General features: G+C 43.9%; 1 protein-coding gene across 1 annotated transcript in view; it reads right to left on the bottom strand.

Annotated features, from left to right (window-relative positions):
• Nucleotides 1-16,821, bottom strand: part of POU2AF1 (POU class 2 homeobox associating factor 1) — a 31,294-nt gene that overhangs the window by 4,262 nt on the left and 10,211 nt on the right. Inside the window, exons 2-4 of the mRNA XM_081890025.1 lie at nucleotides 4,302-4,441; nucleotides 3,156-3,198; nucleotides 2,010-2,281 (exon numbers count right to left, since the gene is read on the bottom strand). Of these exons, the coding sequence (XP_081746151.1) occupies nucleotides 2,010-2,281; nucleotides 3,156-3,198; nucleotides 4,302-4,441 (455 nt within the window). The remainder of the gene's footprint in view (nucleotides 1-2,009; nucleotides 2,282-3,155; nucleotides 3,199-4,301; nucleotides 4,442-16,821) is intronic.

The raw sequence follows: 16,821 nt of genomic DNA, 5'->3' as shown, positions 1-16,821 counted from the left end.
GAAACGCCATTTACCTTCCCGCTGGAGTGGTACCTATTTATCTACTTGCACTTTGACAACTGCTAGGTTAGCAGGAGCAGGGACCAAGCAACGGGAGCTCACCCGGTCACCGGGATTTGAACCACCAACCTTCCGATCAGATCAGCAAGCCCAAGGCTCAGTGGTTTAGACCTCAGCGCCACCAGTGTCCCTAACAGGGTCCTTGCTGTGGTGCAACAAGATTCCTCCCTCCCCTATGCTGTTTCTAGGGATGCTGCCTCTTCCTTCCCCATATAGAAATTAATGGAGGCATCATGGCATTAACTTGGATCAATCACTTGCGGAGGTGTGCATACCTGTAGCTGAGCAAAACAACTACAAGAGAAGAACAGAACATGTGATCTAAGTTCCTCCCACCTTCGGTGGCACATAGCATGAGGCAGTGTTGATCTCTGACAGCAACAACTACATTTGCAAGAAATTCCAGCCCCGTGGGTTTCAGTGTGGAAGACAGCCCAGTATCTGCAGACTGTCCCTCTTGATCATGTCTGAAATCAATGGGTGATCAGGTCTTTGGTTGGGAAACAGGCCTCACTGCTGCTTTTGCTATATACAGTTGGTCTTGTGCAAAGTGTTGTTTTAAAAAACAACAACGTAAAGCACCCTGAAAGCCATCAAATAAAATACTTATTCATAGCATTTGAAATGCAGCTGAAAACAATGTTGTAAAAAATATTGTGTGGAAACAGACCAGGAAGAAAAGGACCCAGGTGCTCCCTGCAAATATTCAGATCCGATATTTGATATTTTGGGTAGCAAGACAGAACAATGCAATTTATTGCACTCTTCAGTTACAGCAATTCAGAAGCTGGCAGTCGGAGCGATGAGATTCCTTGCTAGTCAAAGCCAATACTAAGCTGATGACTATACTCTCACTTTCTCTCTCGTCCCCCCACCCCCCGGTGCACACAATGATCTTAATTTTTTACTTCTCACATGAGGAAGCTTAATTCTATAACAACCTGTGCTTAAATTAGAGTCGAAGAGGATTTGCATCAGGAAAATAATCCCTTTGTGATGGCCTCTGAGAATTGTGATGTCAAACATTCACTGTATATTTAAATATCTGATGAATGCTTACTGGATATTGCATACAATGTGTATTTGTCACCCAGTGATACTTGATTTCAACAATACTTAATGTGCAATCTTGAGGGAAATATTTCACCAAGCCCTCAGGAGCCTGACACCAGCTTGCTTAAAGGACCACCTTATCCCACTTGACCACTTTGATCTATAAAACTGGCATTCTTGCAACTGCCACACACTGTTTGCACTGCACTTGTAAAAATAGAATTGCCCCTTCAAAGTAGCAGCATCTTCTCTTTGGAACTCCCTGAAACAGGTGCCTTCGTTGCACCCTTTTCTACAACTGCTAAAAGCTTCATTGCTTAGCCTAACCAAAAATGTAATTTTACTATGTGTATTTATATTTAAAACTGTTGCTTTTCATCGATATTTTGATCATGTTATCGTCTCTGTGTTTTTAAAGTTTGCTGATTTTATCTGCGACATCTTATAAATGGCTGATATAGTTTTAAGTTAAACCACCTAGAGGCTGCTGTTGGTTTTAGGTCTGGGGTTGCGGCGCTCAGTTCGCTTTATTGGCTGAGGGAGCTGGCGCACAGCTTCCGGGTCATGTGGCCAGCATGACTAAGCCGCTTCTGGAGAACGAGAGCAGCGCACGGAAACGCCGTTTACCTTCCCGCCAGAGCGGTACCTATTTATCTACTTGCACTTTGACATGCTTTTGAACTGCTAGGTTGGCAGGAGCAGGGACCGAGCAATGGGAGCTCACCCCGTCGCGGGGATTTGAACCGCGACCTTCTGATCAGCAAGCCCTAGGCTCTGTGGTTTAACCCACAGCGCCACCCACGTCCCAGTGTTGTTAGGAGGCATATAAATCATGTTCAATAAAAATGTAAGAAATTAGTAGAACTGGTACACTGCAGTGACCCAGCCAGACTCACCGCAAAGTTTGTGATCAGTGGCTGAGATGCATAAGTGAGCACCGAAGACGTTCCGACGAGTGTGTAACTTGGGCACATGGGCTGGACATACATGTCCGCTGAATAAGGACAGCTGACAGCTTCATGTGAGACATAATCTGGGTAGGTGGTCCACTGGGTCAAAGGCTGCAGAGAGGCTGGAGAAGGTTGTGTTAACCACCCGGAATACAGCGACCCATCATCCATCACTGGCAGTGCAGAAGTGACAAAATCCGAATCTGTGCAGACCTGGCCTGTGGAGAGAGGAGAGTCTTGAAGGTAGGGAGAGGTAAATCTGTGAGTTTCAGCTTCTCATTTTTTCCAATCTTAAGTCATTTCCACTTAGGGTTGTTGTTTTTTAAGGTCCTCAGAATTCATCAGCAACAACAACAACAACAATATTTATTACGGCCATAGGCCCATACAGGTAAAAACAACACATAAATAACAGCTTGTGCACATGGGGAAAAAAAAAACAGTCGCTAAAACACCACAGTAACAATAAAATACTATAAAATGGAATGGCATACTACGCCTTAGTTAGTTTGTAGTGCTCCTTGGCGTCGCTTTTGGGTAAGGACAGCGACCAGGAACCTAGCCACATTCAGGGTCGTATGGGTATCCTTATCCTGCAAAATTTGAGCAAGGTGGAATTTTGGTGGGGTACCCTCTAGTTTCTGTATGATTGATCCCAACAGATTTGCCCGTGGCACATTGAACAGGGGGCAAGTGAACATGATGTGCAAAGTTTTAACATACATATTTTCCTATGCAATTTTGCCTGATAGACACATTTATTTATTTTTGCAAACCGTTTGTTTCCCCTGCATATATTTTGCACACTGTTTTCGCTAAAATATTCATTTTTAGAAACACATTACTTGACTGGGAGATCTGCACAGCACAATGCAGAAAGGTGCAAATTTCAAAGGATGGTTGTGTTTCGGCTCACAGCTAGCTTTGGGAAAGGCCAGTTAGGAAGGTTTGCTTCTAAATATGAACTGAATTGAATTTCTCCCCCAGCTGTACTTGAGAGTTAAGCTGTGAGAAGGTCAGAAACAAACCGGTGAGCAAAGAAGTAGAAACAAAAGCAAAAAATAGAATAGACTAGAATACCGAGACACTTACCAGTGGGTGAATAGGAAGGGACAGGCTGATGGGGGAAAAATACCTAAAGGAAAATAATAGTTTGACATCAGCTATTTAAGAAAACGAAATACCAGAGAAAATATTACTCAGAGGCCAACTAGGAAACTCATTTCAGTGATATTTAAACTGCGATCAGACTTCAAGGCCAGCTAATGAGCTTCCAGGTCCAGCATATGGTCAGGGCAGTAGGGAGCTCGCTTAGGCCACCCATGTGCCTTACATTTAAAGCACTATGATGTCACTTCTCCCAAAGAATTCTGGTAGCTGTAGTTTGTTAAGGGTGCTGAGAGTTGTTAGAAAGCCATCTCTTCCCCATTCCCCAGAGCTCCTTGTGAAGAAGAGTTGACTATTAAACCACTGTGAGAATTGTAACCACTCTTGACAAGATGCACCTCCCAGAATTCTTTGACGGAAGCCATGGCTGTTCAAAGTGGTACCACGACGCTTTAAATGCAGGGCGTGAATGTGGCCTTGGTCATTCTGCTACCCTCAGAAGAGCAGGGAATGACAACCTGGGAGAAGACTTTCTCTGTGGCAGCACCTCAGTTGTGGCACTCCTTTCTGGCAGACGTTTGTCTACCATCTTTGTTGTACAGCTTACCACAAATCCTGAAGATGCACCTCTTTACCCTGGCCTTTGGCAGTTGAGGTGTTTTGTTTTGCGGGACCCACCTCATCAGTTTTGATTTAAAATAATAATAATAATGGTTTTACTTGCTCTTGTAACTGTATTATATTGTGAGAACCCGTCCCAGGTCTTGATGACGAAGGGTGGGTAAGAAATCTTATGACCAAACCAAATAAAGGCTTTTGATTGGAGAACAAAAGGGCAGAAGGAGTGGGGTGGGAATTCCACAAGCCACGCTGCCCCACAACAGGCCACCTTTTATTTCAGATGTTTGCAAGTGCTGCTTCTCCTGGCTCAGTTTTTAAATTCAGATTTTCGCCACGTGAGCTTTGTACAAAGCTCGATTTCAGATCTGCTTAGCCTGCCAGCTCTGAGCATAAGACACCAAGCTTGGCGTAGGTGACATCATGATGGAAACCCATATGAATCAACAAGGAGATTCAGAGAGGAAGAGGATCTTGCCCACAAATTGTGGTTTTGCCCACAGCTCTTCTTACCGTCGTCGCTGCCCCAGCAGTGGCCACGTTTGCATTCTGAACACTGCCACGCTTTCGCTTTAGGAGTTCCTTTACGGGCTCTTTGACACGGACGCCTTGATAGGGGCGGGTTGGGGGCGGGGGCTGCTCGGGTGCAGAACCTGGGAGGGGAAGATGATAATTATTTTTCTCTCTCAGTGCTTCAAATATTGCACCTTCCACTTGTGCAATAGAATTTCCTCTTGCTCCCTTCCACCCACCACCCCCAGTTTGAAGCTGGATTAAATGTGCAGTGTAGACATACCCTGACCATTCCTTCCTCTCTCTTTTCTAGCAAATTAAAACAATTGCAAATCGTGAGGTCTGAGCCCCATGGCTTGCTATAAAACCTCCTCTGAATAATCAACCCGGCAGTCAGCCAAGAAGCCACTCTGAAGCCTTGCGATAGTGTGAGTCACAAGGAAACACAACTCACTTCTGTATCTGAAACAGGTAAGCTTTATCACATGCAAAGCATTTGGCGGCGATGACTTGACACCGTATCAAAGCTTACGGGCGTAAGGAAATATTGATAAATGCATTGACGGCAGCAATTTCCGCGGCAGAGGGCTTTGACTGCAATCGGTAGGCATACCTGAGCTGCTAACCAGTGCTTCCTTCCCAACAAAGTTCTAACTAATCAAAACAGGTAACAGTCCCGTTCCTTTTCAGAGGAGTCCAGCTTCACCCTCTCTCATTAAAGCCATATAGAAACATAAACAACTTGAATGGTCGGATGCAGGAAGCAAGCTGATTTATACAGATTCTGGCCCATCTAGTTCAATACTGTCGACACTGACTGGCAGCTGCTCTCCAGGGTTTCAAGCAGGGGTCTCGCCCAGGTCTTCCTGGAGATGCTGGGGATGGAACCAGGAACCTTCTGCATGGAAAGCAGGTGCTCTACCACCGAGCCACAGACCCAGAGGGTTGTGAGCAGAAATGGGGGAACACAGATATGTGCCTTTCCACATAAAAATGCTGCTTATTGCCTTTTAACAGAATATGTGCAGCTTGCAGACTTAACATATAGAATAAGAGAATAAGAAGAACACACATTTAGAGAAGACTGGAAAACGTTTGTTGAATATATGGGAAATTACTGTGTACAGCTGAAAACGTTGGCAGCATTAAGATAAATTCAACAGTGTATGTTTTGATGGATGTAATAATGGAATACTGAACGGTATAGTTGTTAAGTTGTGGGCAAACATATCAGACGACACAGCGATTCTTCCAAAACAGCTCTTTATTTGTAAGCTGGAACAGAACTGAACTGAGGAGCTCAGTCAGCCTGCTTATATAGAGCTCCAGAACAATCGTAACTGTTGCAACTTTCTAAAACTATCCAATCACTGAACGTCACTTTCGATCCTTCATTTGCATAACTATCTACAGTATCCCCCTGCTGGTCCAGGGTGAGAACTTCAGTACATAACAATAGGTTTTGTAAAATATGCAGGGATTTATGATATGTAAAATGAACCTTGGAAAGAGCAGAAGGGAAGTCCTGGATATCTTAAGGGTGCACTTTAAATTGTAAAACTGAAAATTTAATAAAATATATATTAAAAAACAAAGAGAAGGATCTTTGCCTTTAGCAGGTACAGTCATACCTCGGGTTGAAGTAGCTTCAGGATAAGTATTTTCAAGTTGCGCGCTGCGGTGACCCAGAAATAACGGAGTGCTTTACTTTCTGGTTTCGCCTCTTGCGCATGCGCAGACGGTCAAAATGACATCACACGCATGCGCAGAAGCGATGAATTGCAACCCGCGCATGCACAGACACAGGTTGTGTTCGTTTCTGGATGCGAACGGGGCTCCGGAATTGATCCCGTTCACATCCAGAGGTACCACTGTATAAGCAAGATCTCTAATGGTAGCTAATTTTTAACAGAGGCCTCCACTGCCAGAGGTGGCACCTTGTTTATGAATTGCCCCCTTCAGAGAGTTCCACCCAGCACCTTCAATCCTGAGGGGAGGGTATGTCACCCAGTGGTCAAGCACTGACTTTGCACACAGAAGGGCCTAAGTTCAATCCATGGCATCTCCAGTTTAAAGAGCCTCAGGTACCAGGCAACAGGAAAGAGCTGGGATGGCTGGGGTTGATGGCTATGCTGCATAATATCTGGAGGGTACCAAGTTGCTGGTGGCTGATCACAGCCGGAGGAGAGTTTCCAGCCAGGCAAAGCACTCAAAGAGTAAGGAACAGGGCCAGGGAGAGGTGTAGCTTCAGGATAAATGCGGCCTGGAAAGTAGGCTATAGACTGGGGAGTGTCCTGAAGACCAGGCAGAAGTCTTTGGAGAGCACATTCAACCCCAAGGCCTGTGGTCTTCCAATTCCTGCTTTACAGCCTCAATTCAAAGCCCATTTGAGTCGAAAGCGGTGTTTCAAGTCATAACTTTGAATCTGGACCACCAGTAAAAGTTTTGCAAAACACTAATCTACTGTACCAATCTGCTACACACTGTTACCTTTCACCCCCATCTCGCCTCTGTTCTAAACGCAAGCACCAGGAAACCGCCTTGTCTTTGCCAGAGATTGTTCTGTAAATATTTCTACTGACCCACACATATTTTAAACATTTTGCAACTGACGACAAATACCTGGCTGGAGGAAATAAAACCATCTGCCAGTTTCAAAGCCATCCAGCAAAAAGCCTGTTAAGGCAATGTGGTTGGCTCACTAATCCTTGGACAAAAATTATATCCAATGCACATTTTATACTAGTCTGAAGATTCCCCTGAGGTTTGGGTACAATTTTACAGAGTGCTGCTGTGGTCTGTCATCCAGTCCTTGATGGAGCTGCCGACGGGCTTGTGCCCAAATCCATATTAACCCCATGCACTTCACCGCATCAGACCCTCATGTTGCTGGCCGATTCCAGACAGATGGAGTTTTGATAAAGATATATTGTTTTAAGCTGTTTCTGTCCAGCAATGTGTTCATTGTAACCCATGCCAAGCTGTGGGGACTGGGAAGACTAGCAGCACAAGGAAATAACCAGTGCCTCCTCCCTACCCCAATGAATGGAGTAAATAATTCAGGAGTAAACAAAGTGTGCACCTAGACAACCCACCAGAGATATATGAAGCCTTTGGACCAGCACTTACTCCACATCACCAACAAAAACATAGGGTAAGTATATATGACTCTACTTGCTCTGAAATAGTCCCTGTCTCTCAACCCACCCCATATCTTCTATCGACCATCAACTTCCCTGTGTCCCCCATTGATCCCCGTGCCTCGCCACTGACCCTCTACTTTCCCACAGCCTCTCATCTCTCTCCCTCCTCTTCACACCTTTGTCAAAAATCACATTGTAAGCTCTTTAGGGCAAGAAACTATTGCTTTATCTTATGTTCTTCTGCAAAATGCCGTAAACATTGATGCCTGACTGCACAAATAGTGTGATCTTCTGATAGATAAACAGACAAGCACTGCCAGAGAATGAATGAATCACACTCTTGCACGCCACAAAACAGAAGCTTGGCTGGCAGGTAGGAGAGGCCAGATTCTTACTTCCTGCGGTCACCATTCGTGACTAGAATTCATTTATATGGGGAAGGCTAAAGTCTGGCCAGGGCAAATTGTGTCCTACGCCCCTGTCATTGACAGGCTCCCATAACAGGGATCCTGTTCACCCAGGAAACCATGAAAAACACAAGCCCCATCTCTACAAAACACCTCAACTATCAAAATTACGGGCAGTTTGCTAAGTCTGTGATGACAACTTTAGGAACTAGGTCCCAACACCAGAAAAAAATTGAGACGGAGAGGAAGGGGTTGTATTCATATTAGTGCTGAGTAACACATCTCATCAGCAAAAGGATTTCCACTTGTGCAATGGGACTTCCCCACTCTCCTCCCCCACCCCCATAAATCTGCTGCAGGGATTCCTCCAATTCTCCAGAGCAGATGTGAGGACAGTGCAGGACACGTGGCAGGGAGGAGAGTGCAGGAAGACCCATTGCACAAGTGGGAATTCTTGCACTAATGGGATGCATTAGTTGCATACCACCCATAGCCTCCCAAAATATGGAAAAACAACAACAGACAAAGTCACATGAAAAAAACACCCCGGTGAAAAGAAATTTATTAATTGACAAAACAAGACTGCATGTAAAATGAAAATATATGCACATATGTGGTAGCTACTGTTGGGAAACAATTACAACAATTTCTCCAAACATGGCAAATGATCTCCTGGGTTGCACCTCTTTTCATGCTCCATCAGAACAAGTAGAGAATTTCTCACAGATGGCCGCTGAAGACCACTCCCTTAGAATGTCTGGTTGATCTTTTCAAAACTATGTTGATCTTTGTGCTTTTCAAAACTAAATTCGTCTGAGCCAGGGGTCAGCAAACTTTTTCAGCAGGGGCCGGTCCACTGTCCCTCAGACCTTGTGGGGGACCAGACTATATTTTGAAAATAAAACAAACAAACAAACAAACAAACAAAACAAATTCCTATGCCCCACATATAACCCAGAGATGCATTTTAAATAAAAGCACACATTTTACTCATGTAAAAACATGGTGATTCCCGGATTGTCTGCGGGCCAGATTGAGAAGGTGATTGGGCCACATCCGGCCCCTGGGCCTTAGGTTGCCTCTAAGCTAAGCTCTTCCTCAAGAACTTCATAGATGGAGCTACTAACAATGGATGTATTGTTCTCCAAAATTGTAGTTTGTGGGGACTCGGGGAGAGAGTGTCAGCCTATGTTGTCTCCTTAGGGAAAGATGAACATCAGTGAACAACCACATGCCCAATTATTGACTAGAATGTCATCACAGAAAATGGCAAAACTTATGTATGCAAGAAAGGGTATACACAGATAAAGAGCGAGAAACAAAGGCAGAATTGCAACTCAGGATTTTTAAAAAGACAGAAATAAAAACAGGGGGTTGTGTTTTTCTGAAAAAGGAAAGAAGAAATAAGTTGGAAGATTACTGGGAGAAAGATATTTAAAAAGTTGTTAAGGCAACATTTGAAAACTCGCCAGTCTTTGCAGTGACAAATGTTTCTGGGGAAATGAGCAAGACAGGACATCGAAACATACTGAAGCTGCTGGTGGTATGAAGGGAGAAAGAGGAGGAAACCCAGAACCAAAAAGGCTCCTCAGATGATGATGTTGCAAAGAATGTGGCAGAGTTCAGCGCAGATAATGAAAAGGAATAAAGAACCAGGAAATTCTCAGCGGTGGTGGAAAATGCTGCCCAGATGTATGGATGGTGGTGTTTGAACGGGTTGGAGAAAGACTGAACATGCACCACAGGAAGATGTGTGAGATCAGTTTCAGAAGCTATTATAAGATGCACAGGTTGGGAATCAGAGAGGGGGAATCCTCAGCAACCTCACGAGCTTATTTTTTTTTTAACTTAGTACCAACTTCCTGGGCACAGAAAATTTCCCAAAGATGAAACAAAGCTGTGACACCACAAAGGTGGATATAGGCATGTTGGAATGTCTGTAATTCAGGGGCATTGTGGAAAGGGGAAATACACTTGCAGGAAATGTTGGCAGACTAAGGAATTTGGAGTTTATGGGAGAGGGCCACATGGAACCATAATTAAGACATTTGTGGGGAACTGTTAAGTAAGAAGTGAGAATGTTCTTACTCAAGGAAGTATCTGAGAATTTAATCTGGGAGAGTAAAGATAGATAATGTATCTATTCAACTTGTTTTGCTGTGTTGTTTAATGCTCTTTTGCTTCAGTTATGTTTCATAAAGCCCGTTGTTTAGGGAAACAGGGAAGAAATTGAATTGTAACAAGTAGGGTTGAGGGCAGGGATGCAGGAGAAGTTGAATTCAGTTTGCATTTAAAGGCAAATCTAATTCTCATAATATACAAATGGAAACACCCACCTTTTGCAATTTGCACTCCTCTGAATTTTGCAATGCGGTTCTTCAGTCAAGTGATTTGTACACAAATGATTATATTAAACAGTGCATAACATGTATTTATTATCAGAAATAACATACAAACATGCATTATCTTAGGGGAAAACTAAGTATTAAGGAAAATATACTTTCAAGAAATCGTGTATTAGGCAAAAATGAATACAAAAATGTGTATATTAGGCGAAATTAGCACTAACACACTTTCATGAGGATAATTTTCATGAGGATTTTGCTTAAAACCAACCAACCACAAACTGCTGTAGAAATGTGAAAAAGCTGGATTTAAAATTGGAAAAATTAGAGAACCAAGGTTGACAAATCCTTCCACCCCTGCTCACAGTTTCACACATGAGCCCATAGGTCCCAAAACATGGGTGATCCATGTCCTGGCGATTCACAGATAATAAAAAAGGTTTCTATTAAAACAGCATGGCTGTTATGGCAGTGGGTAAGCTTTGCCAGCAAGCTCTCTGCCTGATGCTCTAGCCCACCAAATAATTTTTGAAATCAATGCTTGCACTCTCATCACTCTGCAATCCAAGCATTCTCACAACTGGATGTCACAGCTGGATGTCACAAATTGTCCAACACCTTTATCACAAATAATTTCCTCTGCCTATTCTCTCTCTCTGCCTCTCTATTTCGCTTCTGTCTCTGTATATGTAAAACATGTTGCCACAATCTTGTGAAATAGTAATCTGTGCCTCTCTCTGGCCAGCCACCTTTTCCCAGCCTGCAGATATGTAAAGCAGAAATTCTAAAAGGTATTCTCTTACAGAGTCCTGTTGATCACAGATGGCGTCTGTACCTTTCACCTTGCAGAAATGGGCCAGAAGCATTTATCTTCACTTAACATCACTTGCTCATCATCACACAGTCTCCCGCCACAGCCCCACCCCCATTCTTCATTTATCTTTCTGGAGCCACTGTATGAGGCAATAGCCTCTTCTGTTAAAGAATTCGTGTCTGCCACCGTCTCCAGAGAATTAAGTAAGTTCACAGTTGACATTGACAGAATCACCTGCAAATCACAGAATCACAGCCATCCTTCAAAATCCCCTCTTCTCTTAATTTTTCAGTGCAGTTTTTCAACCAAGCACAAAAGTGCATTTGCTAGGGTACAGTATGCAGGCAATTGCATATATTAGTGAAAATAACATACAAAATGCATTCTGTTAGGAAGAATATGCCTTGCAAAAAATGTGGATATTAGGCAGAACTGCATGCAGGCATTAATTATAGGAGAAATTCACACTCATATGTTGACGAATGTTCGTGAGGACTTAGAAGAAAGTGCAAACTGGTGTTTAAACATGAGCTGAACTTTTTTTGGGGGGGGGAGAAATGGGGAGAAGCAAAGACTATCAGATTTGGCCATCCTTGCTCAGAAGAACACTTGGGCAACTCTGTATTATCAGCAGGGACAAGGAAAAAGAGACAGTAGTGTTGATTCATCTCTCCAGAAAAGAATACTGCTTTGTAGAGGAGAGGGTTATATTCTGGGGAAATGGATCCTTACCCCAATTTATAATAAACACCATTTAACCAAACTGTTGTGTAGTCGGCTCTTCCCAGATGGCGTAGTGGGAGTGTAGCTTTCCACCTGGCACAGATTCAAGGGACCCCTGATGTCTTACTTGCAAGTGCTATTGCAGAGGGGAAATGCATTTAAGTCAGCATGTCCTAGAGAACTTGAGATTATGAGAACCTTAAGAACAGACAAGGGAAATTAATGCCAAGCAGATTGATGGCACAGACAGAGGACTCTCTCTCTCTCTCTCTCTCTCTCTCTCTCTCTCTCTGCAAAACCTTGGCTCCTGAAGCAACTGAGATGCAACTCCTTCCAGCTCTATTGGCTTCCTCCACCACAGAAACATGCTTATCGCTGTTCTGTGTGTTGCACCAAGCACCACGGCAGTCATAGGAATGATAGACAGTCAGGAGGAATCTTGCTTTGGGAGATTCAAATTGGTGTGAGGTCTTTCTCCTCCCTGCTCTGCATCTTGTCAGGGCCCGGTTCTTACCATGAGATAAGAAATGTTGGCACATGCCTTCCAGAACTGAGGAAGGGAGCATGTATTATTATTATTAGTTTGTTTGTTTTTAAAGAGAAGTGATTTAAACACAAGCCAGATTTCATTCTTCACCTCCAGCGCATTCACAGTCTCACCTGCCGACAAGCTTCAAGGGCAATTAATGGTTATCGAGGAAAGATAACGTGCCCAGTAATTTTAATGTCCACGATTGTCAGAAGTCTTCATAAACACGCCTGCCCGATTTTAACCTGTTATTTCATGTCTCTCTCCCTGGGACTGATGCTGAAAACTGATTGCAAATATGACCTCTGACTCTGGCCTGGTCTATCATTGCGACAAAATGAGGTGGTGTTGTCAGAATGGCTCTGCCTGCTTGAGAATGTATTCAGAAATGTGATACCTGTGGGATGTTAGCATCCAGAATGCATATGCAAAGAATTGATTGCAAGAGCTGTAGAACTCTATGATGTCAAAGACTCTGTGGCAGTTATTTTCAGTTGGTACAGTTATGGCAGTTAATAGAACAGTCGTAACAGTTGTGTTGTGCTGCTTCCATCTGCCTCAGAGTTAGTCTGCAACAGTTTAATCCAGGCATAGGCAAACTCCAGCCCTCCAGATGTTTGGGACTACAATTCCCACCATCCCTAGCTAACAGGACCAGTGGTCAGGGATGATGGGAATTGTAGTCCCAAACATCTGGAGGGTTGGAGTTTGCCTATGGCTGGTAATCTATGTAAGACGTATTAGCATCTTAAGAAACATCCACCTGCATTGTATATATTTTATCTGCCACTGAAAGTACAGTGAGTAAAAACTATATGTTATTTAAACTTTAGAAGAGAGGGTCTTGAGTAGTTTTTATAAGATGAAAAAAAGAGAACTAATTAGAGAGTCAAACAACCCAGGGCTGTCTTCCGCATACTCTGCAAATGGGAACTAGAGTCTAATTCCCACCATTCTACTTAAAAATAATAACAACTTTACTTAAAGCTAGGAAACGGCCTCCCACTAGGTCAGAATATTGGTTTATCCAACCCAGTATTGGACTTCCCAGTTGGCAGTCTCTGAGGCACAGCATGATCCACCTGATCCCTTTAACTATAAACACCAAGGACTGAATTTGGGGTCCCCTGCATGCAAATTACATGCCCTGACACTGAGCTATGGCCCCTACCCTGTTGTTTGCCTTTACTTATTTCCTTACATTTGTATTGTGCTTTTCTTCTCTCATGGGACACAAGGCAGAAGACGTGGTTCTGTCAGGGACTGGACAGAGGAGAAGAAGACAGTTCATAATTACAAGAGGGGTTTGAGGGAGATCACAGCTCAGAGGCAGATGAGGGGGAAAGCTTGGAAATAATTTTGGTAATAATATTTATTAAATTTTCCATTTTAACAATCCAATAAAAACCACATTAAAAACATTCCAAATTATAAAATAATCAAACTATCCAAATTTAATGCCAAATTATGTCTTGGTTGGCTTTCCATGCTCTGAGGTTGAGGCTGACATGTTATCACTAGAAAGCATTCCAGACCCACCAGCTCCCAGAACCTGGCAAACCTTAAAAGTAGGAGACCAAAGGACTCAGAGACAGATGACCCTAAGCGGCAACCGTAGAGGGGGTGGTGCTGTTGATGAAAGGAGAAGTGGAAGAGAAGTGTGTGTGTGGAGATTACTTGGGACAACGCCATTATTCCAAGTGGCTGCATTCCCAAGGCTCTCTCTGTAAATACTGAATAAATAAAGTAAGGCAGCTGCTTCCTGTACCATCTTCAGACCAGCCTTCCCCAAGCTGGTGCCCTCCAGGATGTTGCTGGGCTCCATCAGATGCCCCCAGCTGGAACTGCCAATGCTTAGAGGATGGTGGGAATTGTAGTCCAGTGACATCTCATGGGCACAACATTGAAGGAAGTGGCCACTTCAGACCTTGGATAAACTTCAGAGGCACTCAAGGTTTCTTCAAAAGCCACAGTGAAAGGCAACGTTAACCAAGGAGAAGCGTCCAAGGGGCCCAAGAGTTTGCTGAGGGATTTTGAAAGGGTTTATTGGCAACAGCCCGTCACGGATATTCAGATCACAAAGGAGCTGAGCCCTCTTTTGAGAGCCTGCCAAGCTTCACTCACACTACCTCTCCAAAGTTAGTTGGAAAGGACTTTTTTTAGATGAGTCACTAGGACTGTCCACTGAGCCAACTTTCCACTGAAAAGAGTTTGTCACCCTGCAAGGGTTTGCATGGCTGACTGGTTGCCTTTCAACCCCCAAAGTGCACACTTTCCGCTAGGCCTTTCCCCACCCCCTCCGACACTCTGGCAGGTGAGAAATCTATCAATTCAGAGGCGCAAACCAGAACACACTACTGTTTTCCTTCCCTCCCCCCGCCCCCCGCTTGCATTTCTGGTATAATCACAAACACACACACACACACATTAAAATAATAAGCTCTTGAGGAGATACAATGGAAATCCTTTTCTGTTTGCAGAAGTATGGAAAGCAAACATTCGCTTGATAACACAAACCCCAAGGAGCATAATTGTTATGATTCAGAAAGTGTTTCCTTCTCAAGGCAGTTGGGGATCTTGGCTTGTTTCTCAAAAAATGAATTACACAAAATATTTTCTCACACTTTGGCACACACTGTGCACATTTATTTATTTTTTAAAGAAAAGAAACCATTCTAAACTTTGTACTCATGCAGGCCTGATTCCTTGTGCACTACAATAATGTACAGTGGTACCTCAGGTTAAGTACTTAATTCGTTCTGGAGGTCCGTTCTTAACCTGAAACTGTTCTTAACCTGAAGCACCACTTTAGCTAATGGGGCCTCCTGCTGCTGCCGTGCCGCCGGAGCACGATTTCTGTTCTCATCCTGAAGCAAAGTTCTTAACCTGAGGTAATATTTGTGGGTTAGGGAATCTGTAACCTGAAGCGTATGTAACCCGAGGTACCACTGTACACTGTGCATACAACAGGACAGCAGGGGCGTTCTTGAATAGCACTCACAGGCATGCTCACATTACAGACCACCACCTCCTCTTCCAAGAGAACCATAGGAACTTAAGAGCCCTGGTGGATCAGCCAACGGCTCATTTAGTTAAGCGTCCTGTTCTCACAATGGACAACAAGATGCCTATGGAAAGCAGGACCCTGGGAGTTGTACGTCTGTGGAAAACACTTCACGAAACTACAGCTCCCAGGATGCCTTGCAGGAAGCCAAACTGCTTAAAGTGGTATAAAACCACTGTGCATTTGTAATTTAGACGAAATCTTAGCATAGGCAGTGATTGCGCTATGCCCTCTGTACAGTCAAAGAGGAAGTATCAGAAGGCGAAATCGTTTGCATGTATGATTTGAGGCCAGAGCACAGACTACCCTGTGGCCTGGTAAACGGAAGCCCGTTAGCATTCGACAAACGCAGAAGCAAAACTGAGACCCTGTTTAGACAATCATGTATATTATTTCAGTTGTGACACACAGTTCACACTTACTCTGCCTTCTCTCGCCACCATTCCAGCTTGCTTCTACGTTCTTCCCTTTTTAAACCCACTTAAATCAGAGCACCATCACGACTACAGGAATAAAACAGAGTTTGCACCGGCTGCCCCGACACTGAGCACATTTACTCCAGAATAAGCAGCAGTTTGCTGTCGAAAATGGTGTTTCAAAAGTAATAAAAGGAGCACCTGTCACCAAACCTGAGTTTCAGGTGAAGCATCCTTTTGCGGTCAGGCTCATTAACATGCAGGGGGGTCCCAATACATCTGGCTGCAAGAAGTCAAGGACAAAAATGGTGTCTTCCTCCCATGGTATATTCAGAAGCAAATTGGACCAGCAGCTGAATCTTAACATCAGCAGGGGCAGTGGAACAATGTGTCTCCTTCAGACTTCCTTTGTTGCTGCATTTCTAGCCACAAGCTGGCACTTTAAAACTCCTTGTCCTCTCCCCCCCCCCAGTACTTTCCCCATAAAAACTTACTCTTTGCCACTGAATCAGACCAAGCTCAAATTGCTGTTTGTTCCAATTCAGAATGGGTTTTCATGGGGGAAATGCCAGAAGAAGAAGAGTTTGGATTTGATATCCCGCTTTATCACTACCCTAAGGAGTCTCAAAGCAGCTAACATTCTCCTTTCCCTTCCTCCCCCACAACAAACACTCTGTGAGGTGAGTGGGGCTGAGAGACTTCAGAGAAGCGTGACTAGCCCAAGGTCACCCAGCAGCTGCATGTGGAGGAGCGGAGACGCGAACCCGGTTCACCATATTGCGAGTCCACTGCTCTTAACCACTACACCACGCTGGCCAGGAGGAAGAAAATTGCTTTAAAGTGCAGACTTGTGCCTAGGAAGCATGGGGCAAAAACTAAGTGTGGATGAACCCAATGTCTTCCTGCTGGGAGCAGCAGGCTCGTTGAGGGGTGTGCAGAGCATGCGCAGGCCATGTAATAATAATAATAATAATAATAATAATAATAATAATAATAATAATAATAATAGTAGTAATAGTAATAATTTATTATTTATACCCTGCCCATCTGGCTGAGTTTCCCCAGCCACTCTGGGCGGC

The sequence above is a fragment of the Podarcis melisellensis genome (genome assembly GCF_964234715.1).
Source record: "Podarcis melisellensis genome assembly, chromosome: 15".
Classification (NCBI taxonomy): domain Eukaryota; kingdom Metazoa; phylum Chordata; class Lepidosauria; order Squamata; family Lacertidae; genus Podarcis; species Podarcis melisellensis.
The sequence above is the reverse complement of the archived record's forward strand: the minus strand, read 5'-3'. Positions and strand labels throughout refer to the sequence as shown.